The 12,340-nt window shown below is 36.7% G+C and overlaps 1 protein-coding gene across 1 annotated transcript in view; it reads left to right on the top strand.

The window, feature by feature from the left end:
- The window catches only part of LOC114245335 (monocarboxylate transporter 6), a 49,584-nt gene extending 37,896 nt beyond the window's left edge, over positions 1-11,688 (top strand). The window contains 8 exon segments of the mRNA XM_089732267.1: positions 2,078-2,143; positions 2,146-2,254; positions 2,799-2,908; positions 2,911-2,939; positions 3,207-3,351; positions 4,488-4,568; positions 4,571-4,675; positions 9,360-11,688. Of these exon segments, the coding sequence (XP_089588393.1) occupies positions 2,078-2,143; positions 2,146-2,254; positions 2,799-2,908; positions 2,911-2,939; positions 3,207-3,351; positions 4,488-4,568; positions 4,571-4,675; positions 9,360-9,487 (773 nt within the window). The 3' untranslated portion in view covers positions 9,488-11,688.
- Positions 11,689-12,340: the final 652 nt, after the last annotated feature.

Raw genomic sequence — 12,340 nt, 5'->3', positions numbered from 1 at the left:
AGGTAGAGGAGGAAGAGGTCGACCGAAGAAGACATGGATGGAGTGTGGGAATGACGATATGAGAAAGAGAGGAGTGAGTGTTGAGATGACGGCTGATAGAAGAGAATAGAAAGAAAAATTTGATGTGCCGATCCCACCTAGCGGGATAAGGTGGAGAAAAAGAGAAAGATAGGCCCACTGCTGGACTGGGCAGGTGGTTTTCAGTCGCCAGTGCGTGGTAGGCCGAAAAGTGCCTGTCATTTATTTTTATGGAGAATACCTACAGTTTTGATCATAAACTGAAATATGTAATGTCTCTATCAAACTCGTACAAACACCTGAAATAATTAGTCCACATCATCAAGAAGGACATAGATTTCTTCATCCGCACCTGCTGAAAGAACCGCGACGGGTCGATATGGGCGTGATCCGTAGTGAAGGTGTTAAGATCTAATATATTTTTTTTCGAATCGTAATTTGTTCTGTTAAACTAAAGATTAGTTAAATCAGCCTCGTCTTTTTGTCGTTGTGTCTGTTATTAACAATATTTCCTTATTGGAATCGGATTTGTATTGTATTATAACAAGTATTGTTTGGAATTTTAGTTTTTTTCTCGTAATTAAAATGACCCTTAGTTATTCACTATTGCATCAGTCATTTTAAGGTGCTATTTTGACAATACAATCCGACACTTGTATTTAATTTATTTGTTTTTTATTTTATTTTTATTGCTTAGATGGGTGGACGAGCTCACAGCCCACCTGGAGTTAAGTGGTTACTGGAGCCCATAGACATCTACAACGTAGACGCGCCGCCCACCTTGAGATACAAGTTCTAAGTCTCAGTATAGTTACAACGGCTGCCCACCTTCAAACCGAAACGCATTACTGCTTCACGGCAGAAATAGGCAGGGTGGTGGTACCTATCCGCGCGGACTCACAAGTGGTCCTACCACCAGTAAAAATGTGTATGGCTCGAGAGCTATTTTTACCGGTTACGTTTCTGGCAATAATTGCTATAAAATGATAGTCTAAACGAACTACAGACAATTCGCTTTGACGCGATACTTAGATCTGTTTTTTTCTTTTGCCTATTTGGTCGAGATCTAATGAAGTCGAACATTCAATTCACCTTTATGTACGTGCTTTAAAACTGTCGCTCAACGATCCATAAAACCGAATTGTAATTTACAACCGTGGTTTAATAAAAGTTATGGAATAATTTATTTCAATAACAAACAGTCGGGAGTACTGTACGGAATATTCTTAAAGTAAAACACATGTAAATTTGATTAGTTCGCACGTCATAGGCACAATTAATGACGTTTTAATGGCTATTCTCATGTTTTATTCATTTTAAAATATTAAAAACCTAATAATAATATAGTAGTACTTAGTAATAAGCGTTGACAGTTTTTTATTATTTCATTTTGGATGAAAGTTTATTCACATATACATAGATTATTTCTTGAATGATTCGAACTTCAAAACCAACTTTGATGGACTAGTTTACTTTATATGATTCGATTACGCAGATATCAGCTTTATTTTAACATAAATTATAATGTTAAATACATCTGTACTTAATGAGATGTGTTTTCGTGGTTGTTATGCTTAAGTGCTCGCATTTTACGATAGGCAATTGAATTCTGAAATTTAATTTAAATAACAGATTCCGAAAAACTTGTCTTCATTTAGTTAATTTATAATTTTGACGTGATAGAAATTTTAATGACTATCTCTGGATATAAAAAAACATCGGTTTTATTAGCATATGTCGGTAGATAGCAGAAGCGTATGAACTTTTGGGTATTCATTTTTTTACGTAATTTTCACAAATTCGAACGATCCATACGTTGTTATTAATGGGCTGTGAACGGCGGGGCCATAGCATGTTTATAATACGGAAATACATTTTCATTAAACCAAGGAACTAGGAGTATATGCGGTATATAATTCTCGCAGTAATGACCGATTTGACTAGAAGCACACCTAAAATCTTGTCCATGACGTGTCAACCCATTACACGCTATTTTACTTCCAATGTAATGTTTGATATAATGTATATTCCAGTATACATAACATCATAACGCTTTCAGAATTAACATCAAAATGTGAAGTAATAAATGTTAAAAAAGTCGAGGCTTTCGATGAATCTGTAGTCAAGTGTTACCAGGTGACGATAAAGAATGTGAAGAGAGGGAAACAAGAGTAAAGAAACGTGAATCTATACAGAAGCATATAATGTAAGTACGAAATTACAGCATAATAAAATTGTTCTCTCCGCTTGTTCGCGACAGTGACCCATCTTTTAATAATATACTAATAATAATATAATATAACTCTTTATTTAACACCACATGTACAGAGTAAGCATATAAGCAAATAATAGACGGTGACATAAATTGGCGTCCTTATCGCTGAAAGCGATCTCTTCCAGGCAACCTTGCAGGAAGAGGAATAAGCAAGCTAGCATGGACGGTGCTATATCTTAATAAACTTACATAAAATATAAAATTTTATACACCGTGAAAATAAATACAATATAAGATAGACTTACATACGATACTTTTACCTATCTTTTAATATCTTTTGGCCATCTTTTAATATTTACTAATATATTTTTTTGTCAACACTCAATTCATAGGTTTAAAAAAAATGCGTACCCAAACATACATCATAATATGTAATATTAAGTATATTTGCAAATATTATTTAACCCAATATGATTGATTGTTTAATCGATGTTAATTTTAGGACACGCGATTCATTTGTATATTTGAATTTATTTATAATTATTGTAATATTGTTTTCAGAAAGACGATATATGAGATATCGATTTAGATCTTCTAAGGATCCCAGGTTTGTCAGTACATTAGTCGGCGTGGGTTTCGCTTTCGTTTCTGATGTCACATATTTGGCTATGGAACCACGTTACTGTTCTCATATAAATTTACTAAGGTAAGAAATTTTAGTAAAATGTATACATAAGCCCACCGAAAACTGCCAATAAGGAGATAGTGTATAAACTTTTAGTGTATAAACACAGATCCATGAAGACTTTTGTCAAAAAATAATACAATTTCATTTGAAACAGCAGTAGTTTACAAACCATGATTGGCTTAAAAGCTTTAGATTAGCTAGTAGCCGTATTGTGATATTTCTTATTCAATTAGATGACCAATTAAATATCGGTGTGAGGGTTTAAAAACAATTTTTGTTTTTTAGATTGAAGTAGCATCATGTGTAATGGTGGGAGCGGTTTCCGATCTCTTAGCTAGATTCGGACTGGCAATATTTACATACTTCTACGCGGTCGACAGTAGACTCTTATTCTTTATTGGGACATGTGTCACAGTATTCCTGCGCATTGGTGAGTTGTTAAAAAACTTTTTTTTGTTGCTTAGATGGTTGGACGAGCTCACACCCCACGGTGTTAAGTGGTTATGGAGCCCATAGATATCTACCACATAAATGCGCCACCTACCTTGAGATATAACTTCTAAGGTCTCAGTTACAACGGCTGCCCTACCCTTCAAACCGAAACACATTACTGCTTCACGGGTAAAAATAGGCAGGGCGGTGGTACCTATCCGTGCGGACTCACAAGAGGTCCTACCAAGAATTGTTGCATGTTCAGACATTATGACAGATTGACATGACATGATACGCAAGGCTTTGTGATGGTGATGGCGCTCACGCCGGCTGTGCGATTATAACATTATTTCAATTATAACCAATTCAATTTTTTAAATTATTTCAATTATATATTGTGTTTCTATGAAATTCCAATTAAATGGGTTTTTTTCGTATATAACTATTCAGTTCATTAATTTTGAGGCACTTCTCTTACAAAAAAAAAACAAGTATGGCGAGTAATCAAACCGTTTTAATTATATGCATTAGATAGCTTGGTTCTTAAATAAATTAAAAAAAAGATTAATTTAACGATTTTTGTATTCGCATTATACGAAGTGATCTGGCGATTTATATTACTATGAATTTGCAATAAATAATTATCTAATTTTCTATATGCTTCTTTTAGATTATCAGACAAGTTATGGTCTATATATTGTTTTCATTAAGAATGTTTTTTTGTTGTAACCAAATGAAATACAATAAAAATCGGGAATATCAACTTTTTTTTCCTACCTAAGCTGATGATCTAGAGAGAACATATCAGCGACACCGGGCTAGTAGGTGAGCTCATGTGGCTCAAGCCTGACGATGTTGCTAACACGATCTTAGCAAGAGCCGAGGTTCGCAGAATCTACCACCGGATCGAAAACGCGACCCACTGAGATGTCCGGCGAGAAACTCAGTGGGCTGTGTCTGTGGGTTAAGAGATATCAACAGTCCAAGCATAGTATAGCGAAAATTTATAACTTTAAAACAAAATCAGAAAATTTACTGTATTAACGCGTCGTAATACCATACTGCCACGTTAAGGTCCAAAGACTCGACACTTTTTAGGCTTTTAATTTAATGATTTTTTCGTATCTTTTCCAGCGTTAGTGACTTCATCCGAGTTATGGTTCGTGTTTGCCGTAACAGCTATATCAGGTCTCGTCAGATGTTCAGTACAAGTTCTGTTCCGCTAGTACTTATTATGGCAGCCCCTGATAGATTCCCGGCCGCATTAGCTCTCCACATATTGTTCTCTGGAGTTTTAATGTTAATAGCTGATCCTTTAATTGGTAGTTATTTACGTTTATTATACTATTATTATAATCTTACTTTATGTAATTTATGTTTGGCTGCCAATTCATTATTAATTCGAATTAATTTTATTTTAAATATATCGAGTTTTATTTTCAAATTCTGTCATTTTTTTGATTAGTGATTGTGTTCATTGTGCTTGATACTTTTAATCAAATTAACACGATAAAAATACTAGTGATTATGGAATAAGAGGTCCGTCGCGCCAGTTATGCGTCATATATAATATAAACGGCTCACAACGTTATTGAGGTGTACGAGTGAACACTACAACAAACACACGACTCGTTATTGGTTTCAACGCTACCGCCATGGAAGTTTTGTTCTAAAAAATAACCCTGCAGACGTCCTAACACTAATGTCAATGACGACGAACTAAATACGATAATGGTAGTCGACGATATTCAGTCTACCGTTCAGTTAGAAGTAGCTTTTTTCAACATAATAATATTGATCCATTCGCTTCAAATTGGAATACACCCCCGATTACTCTCTTTAGACAACCCATACCTGGGCCAGGAGGTCAAGTACCTGGGCGTTACCCTGGATGCATCGATGACATTCCGCCCGCATATAAAATCAGTCCGTGACCGTGCCGCGTTTATTCTCGGTAGACTCTACCCATGATCTGTAAGCGGAGTAAAATGTCCCTTCGGAACAAGGTGACACTTTACAAAACTTGCATAAGGCCGTCATGACTTACGCGAGTGTGGTGTTCGCTCACATAGACACCTTCCAATCCCTACATCCCGCTTTTGCAGGTTAGCTGTCGGGGCTCCGTGGTTCGTGAGGAACGTTGACCTACACGACGACCTGGGCCTCGAATCAATTCGGAAATACATGAAGTCAGCGTCGGAACGATACTTCGATAAGGCTATGCGTCATGATAATCGCCTTATCGTTGCCGCCGCTGACTACTCCCGAATCCTGATCATGCAGGAGCCAGTCACCGTCGACGCCCTAGACACGTCCTTACGGATCCATCAGATCCAATAACCTTTGCATTAGATGCCTTCAGCTCTAATACTAGGGGCAGGCTTAGGGACCCCGGTAACCGTACTCGTCGAACTCGACAAAGAGGTCGACGTGCAACCTAACCCATGCATCAGCCCGCTGAGTTTCTCGCCGGATCTTCTCAGCGGGTCGCGATTCCGATCCGGTAGTAGATTCATTCACGAAACAATTGCTCTTGAGTTGTTAGGTCTCCTTCGGAGGCGCTCGGGCAGTTGTTAGCAAATCCCACTCTTGGCTGAGCCTTTGCTCGCCCACCTGTCCTGGTGAAACTGGAAAGGCCTTCGGGCCACCAGTAAACTTTCAATCATAAAAAAAAAAAAAATTGGAATAGTAACAAATATATTATACGTGAGTGGGTTGCATGCAGTGACGTACGCATTAAGGCGTGTCATAATATGTTGTTTAACAGATACAGAGAAATTGCGAACATACAATCGCTTATGGCATACATAGCCCCGTTTTAAAAGTTTATCCGCCCAACTAATAATCATATTGGTCCCCTTTTAAATGCCGCTTATATTATTATTATTAAATGCCAATGAACTGCATCTTTCCTGTGGTGTGGAATGAAGTGGACCTTATTGGCATACATAAACTTGGAAACCTAAAGCGAACTCGCGAGATAACCCCCAATCAGCCTCCTTTCAGTCTTAGGCAAATTATACGGACGGCTATTACGCTAACGCCTCTGGGACTTGATCACCTGAAAAGGCATCCTGATTGACCGTCGCACGATTGTCCGCTTAAAAGGACAATAAACAGGCAGTACAAAATGCTTTTGAAGAGTCTTTTGGCCTTTACACCTTTACACCTGACTTTTCAAGAAGAGCATTAAAACATTATCGATGCACTGACAGAGATGCATCGATACCATTGGTACATTTTGATCGGAAGAAAAAAAAATTACAATAAAAAACGACTTTATTTTTCTGTATCCTAAACGGCAATTTCGTACGTAAACACCAAACATTCGTTGCAATTAGGCATAGAACACATTTTTTCGTAATCTTTTTTAAATTCGAATGTGCATAATCTCGAACAAAAATAATGGACAGAAGATGTTTATTTTCAAATAGGAAAGGTTGAATGCTCCCGCAGCTAATTCGTTATTTAGTCATACGAAATTTTAGTCTTAAACTTTACAACATGCAAATTTAATGTTTAATACAATCAGTTTTCCTCGTAAACTTAGCGTTTCTTTAGACAGAAATAAAATATTGCCGTAGACGTTTTAATGCGTGTATATATTTGCATACTTTACTAGTTCATCTACGCAATGATTTAATGATTTTTACAAATCTATTGAATAATAAAAACACCGACTATTTTAATTAGCCGTCCATATTTATTACGGGGATAACAGAAAAATAAATAAATAAAAACTTCTCTGCGATCATGCCTCTTAATTCTGGTATCACAAAAGATTAAGTCGAACGATTCATCTACTAGTAAAATGGCGCTAAAGTTGGAAGTAAATAATAGCTATGAGTGAAAAAGAAAAGAGAGATGCAGTAATGAGATTGAAGAATACGTCATAGAGAATAGTCGGAAACGATAATTATCGTTTATTTATCGTGATTATAATCAATGGACGGAATTAAATACCAAGACGGTGAAAGAAAAATGAAAATTAAAAATACAGGCAGAGCAAAAGAGTAGGCGGCGAGACGAGTATAACTAGTCAGGTCATAAGTATTGTCACACAGTAAAAACTTTTCTTTTAGAATGCTGGCCACAAAAAAGTTTATTGAATTCGAATTTCGCATTGTTCATGAAAATAAAAATGTATAACTTTTAGAATTTTACTCATTTTTAAATATGGAGTGGACGCTTAAAGAAGACCGTGTTGCAGTTATTGCGTTGCATCGTTGCGGTTACGCGCCAATTCAAATTTTTAACATACTGAAAAATTTGAATATAACCAAAAGATTCGTTTATCGTACCATCAAACGATACAATGAAGACTCTAGTGTAGATGACAGGTCCAGAAGTGGTCGCCTTCGGTCTGCTTGGACTCCAGCAGTGATAAAAGCTGTGAAGGCGCGAATTCAAAGAAATCCCAAACGTAAGCAGAAACTGTTGGCCCTTCAGATGGGGTTAAGCAGAACCACGGTGAAAAAGGGTGTTAAATGAAGACTTAGGGCTTCGGGCATATCGAAGAAAAACAGGACATCGTTTGAATGCTCGTCTAATGGACCTGAGACTGAAGAGATGCCGCGCTTTGTTGAAGCGGTACGCGGAAAAAAAATATATCGGGAATTCTTTTTTCGGATGAAAAAATTTTTACCGTAGAAGAGAGCTACAACAAACAAAATGATAAGGTGTACGCACACAGTAGTGAAGAAGCGAGCAACCGTATTCCGCGTGTCCAACGAGGTCATTTTCCATCCTCGCTCATGGTATGGTTGGGAGTTTCTTATTGGGGCTTAACAGAGGTACATTTTTGTGAGAAAGGTGTAAAAACGAATGCAGTTGTGTATCAAATACAGTCCTGACGAACCTTGTGGAACCTGTTTCTCATACCATGTTCAATAACAGGCACTGGGTATTCCAACAAGATTCGGCGCCAGCTCATAGAGCGAAGAGCACACAAGACTGGCTGGCGGCGCGTGAAATCGACTTCATCCGGCACGAAGACTGGCCTTCCTCCAGTCCAGATTTGAATCCGTTAGATTACAAGATATGGCAACACTTGGAGGAAAAGGCGTGCTCAAAGCCTCATCCCAATTTGGAGTCACTCAAGACATCCTTGATTAAGGCAGCCGCCGATATTGACATGGACCTCGTTCGTGCTGCGATAGACGACTGGCCGCGCAGATTGAAGGCCTGTATTCAAAATCACGAAAGTCATTTTGAATAAACTTTAGTGTCATAAGAATCTATGTTTTGTTAAGTTCATTTTGGTATATGAATGGTTACATAATGAATAAACTTGTTTCAATTATTTTACATTAAACATGTGACAGAATTTATGACCTGACTAGGTATAAAAGTCAGAAAAAAGGCCAGGGAAGTTATTAAAACAGCCAAATGAGAGAACACGATAGTAGTAGTTTATTTAAAAATTAAAAAACAGTTAAATTGTTTTTTTTATCGGTGGGGGGCTCCACCCCCAACACCCCGTCAGGGCTTCGCCCCTGGACCTCGACTCGGTACTCCACGGGTGCTAAGTTTTTGCGAACTTTCAGCCTGGTAGGAGAAAAAATAGTATGTGCACCAAGGGAAAAAAGTAGGACATCTCATCTCATCTCGTCCCGCGGGAGGAAATGTTTTTATTTTTTATTTTTTTTATTGCCCTTGTAGGCAGACGAGCATACGGCCCACCTGATGGTGAGTGGTTACCGTTGCCCATGGACCTCGGCAATGCGAGGGGCAGAGCTAGCGTGCCTACCGCTAACAACTTTCAACTGTCCAACTTTTCTCCCTTAGTGCACAATTTACTATTAAAATATCAAATCATTTGATTTTCTAAAGACTAGTACGCTAACGACGAAGTTTTTAGTTCAACCACGACTTTGGAAAACGATTTACAAACAATTTATAACATATTAATTTAACGACTCCATTAGGGAAATTACCATCAAAAAATCAACAAAAATATATTATAAATTTTGAATATAGTTTTGAAAACGATTTTCCTTTTTTCAGGGGTCCTCTACGAAGAAACAGGAAGCTACGTGTATTGTTTCTTGGCAATGAGTTTCTGTTGTTTATTATGTGTTGTTTTATGGACTACTGAGTATTTTGTTTATCGTACAAATCGTAATAATAATTAATTTAGTTACAGTGATTTATTTAAATACCAATATAAAACCAATAAGTGTATTGGTAATAATGTTAAATAAATAATTACAAATTCATGATCGTTTTCGTTTGTAACTATATACTGTGTATTGTGCTTAAGTTACGTTTAAAATTTATCTCTATGTAATTTAAAATACGTATATACGAGGGCAGCACTGAAAATTTCAGGAATTAACGAAGTGACACAACATTACTATTTAAAAATGTATTTATTGCTTTTCGAAGTATTCTCCGCGAAATTTGACACATTTTTCCATACGATGGAACCAATCATTGAAGCAACCATTCCATTCGGAAGTTGGGGTCTCCAAAATGGCCGTTTTGTGCGCGTCCACAGCTTCTTGAGGTGATGAAAATCTCTGTCCACGCAATTTATTCTTTATTTTAGGGAAAGTATAGAAATCATTATGGCTTAGGTCGGGGCTGTACGGAGGATGGTCCAATAATTCTATGTTTTCTTGCTCTAAAAACTCTTTTGTTCTGTGCGCGGTGTGAGAACTCGCATTGTTGTGATGGAGGATGATGCGGCGGTTGCAGTTCTCTTTACGGAGTTCAGAAACGACCTGTGGCAAACAAATGCTAGCATACCATTCTGCATTAACCGTTCTTTGTCCCTCAAGAGGAATAGTCGTAACATGGCCGGTTTTGAAGACAAACGTGGCCACCATTTTTTTTGCAGCACTCCGTGAACGAATAATTTTTGTTGGCTTTAACTCATTTTTGAACACCCAAACTCGTGACTGATTTTTTGTTTCGGGTTCGTACGCGTATATCCAGGATTCGTCACCTGATACAATGTTGTATACAGCATTTGAGGATCCTGCGTGGAATCTTTCGAGAGTTCTGACGCACCAAGTAACGCGAGCCGCTTTTTGCTCTTCACAGAGCGAATGCGGTATCCATCGGGAAAACAACTTTTTTACACCTAATTGTTCATGCAAGATTATTTGTATTTGACTCATACCAATGTCTAAAGTTGCCTGAATTTCGCGTAATGTCACATGTCGATCTTCCTCAATCAGCTTACGCACAGCATCAACGTTTTCTTGGGTGACTGCAGTTTTTGGACGACCTTGACGGGGATCATCACTGAGCTTGACACGTCCACGTTGAAACTCAGCAAACCAGCGATAAATTGTGGTTTTGGATGGGGCTTCATCACCAAATGCAGAAATCATCGGTCAACCCACTGTTTTTGTGTTAAACCACTTCGAAAGTCATAATAAATCATCGCTCTTGAATTTTCTCGAGTCAATTCCATTTTCTCAACGACTAAACAAGTTTGACAAAACCTCGTGACAAGACCGAGAATCTTTTTTTAAATAAATAAATGGTATTCGATTTTTAAAACCAAGGAGTTTTCAATTAAAAAGATTTTAATATGACAGGAACAGTGGAAATATTCCATTCCCGATACTTTTAGTGCAGCCTAGTATTTACAATATTTTGCTGTAGATATTGAAGATGTGTACAGCAGTAGATACATAGAAGAGAAGGCAAAAAAACAAACTTTATTAAAATTACCGACCTTAATACATAATTGATTGAATTTTGTTTGCATAAAAGTACAAGATCCATAATCTGTTTTATTGCTACGATAATAAATTATAATATTATAACGTTTTTCATTAAAAATACTCTAATTAAATTCATGTTAGTAATTAATAATGTTTTATAATTTCAAATATTGTAATTTAGTCGACTGTTTTCTTGGGCGCCATGTTATTCTATAATAAAAGTTTACATATACCATTTCAGATAATTAACTAAACACCACTATATTATAATCTTTATTAGTTAAACACCGTTGAACATACTGAGGTATACAATGCTTAAAATCATTCGATAACCTTTGCTTCTGAATGTAGCCCAAAACAGTAACGAATTATTCTGAATAAGTGTGAACGATTTCTGCACATAGGACGCGGCCGATAAATTATTCTATTATTTCGATTCTATTATTTAAAATTCTATCAGTTTTATGTTTAATTCTTTTTTATTCATTATGATAAATAAGTTCTTAGTGTGGTCTGTAAGTATTTAGTCAACGTGGTCAGTACTGCCAGCCACTTAGGACAGTGTTTATGATTATCACCATTCCTACAAAACCAAATATCCTTTAAGCAATAGATTAAGGTAGCTCAATCATGTACTAAAATAAATGATTTATTTTTCTTTAATTTTGTTTTATTTTGAGTTTCTTTGATGTAGCTTTTTTTGTGACAGAGCTTTTGTTTGTTACAAGGAATTACATACAAGGAATTCGTTATGCAACATTATTTAATGAGCTCATAGTATTTTTTTTTATTAATTACAACACAAAGTTCGTGATTGTTGTTGATTATTTCCTATTCCTTATATTACAAAACTAATAGTATGTTACATAATCGTTTAAGCTATTTTTTAACTCTGAGGATTTGGTTTCCGCTCGAGACATATTTTTAAAATAAAACAATGTAAACTGGTTTTCAATATTATTGAGAGGACGGCCTTGCATCTTCGCTTGTCGAACGGTAGATCTGGTATTGTTGTTACCTGAAATTCTTTAAGATTTTTGGGATCAACACTTGATTTCGTAGATATATTTTTTATTTTTTTATTGCTAGATGGGTGGACGAGCTCACAGCCCACCTGGTGTTAGACATATACAACGTAAATGCGCCACCCACCTTGAGATATAAGTTCTAAGGTCCCAGTACAGTTAAAACGGCTGCTCGCCCTTCAAACCGAAACGCATTACTGCTTCACGGCAGAAATAGGCAGGGTGGTGGTACCTACACGCGCGGACTCACAAGAGGTCCCGCCTTCAGTAAATTTTATGAGCT

Source organism: Bombyx mandarina, chromosome 13 (assembly GCF_030267445.1).
Source record: "Bombyx mandarina strain Sakado chromosome 13, ASM3026744v2".
Classification (NCBI taxonomy): Eukaryota; Metazoa; Arthropoda; class Insecta; order Lepidoptera; family Bombycidae; genus Bombyx; species Bombyx mandarina.
The sequence above is the reverse complement of the archived record's forward strand: the minus strand, read 5'-3'. Positions and strand labels throughout refer to the sequence as shown.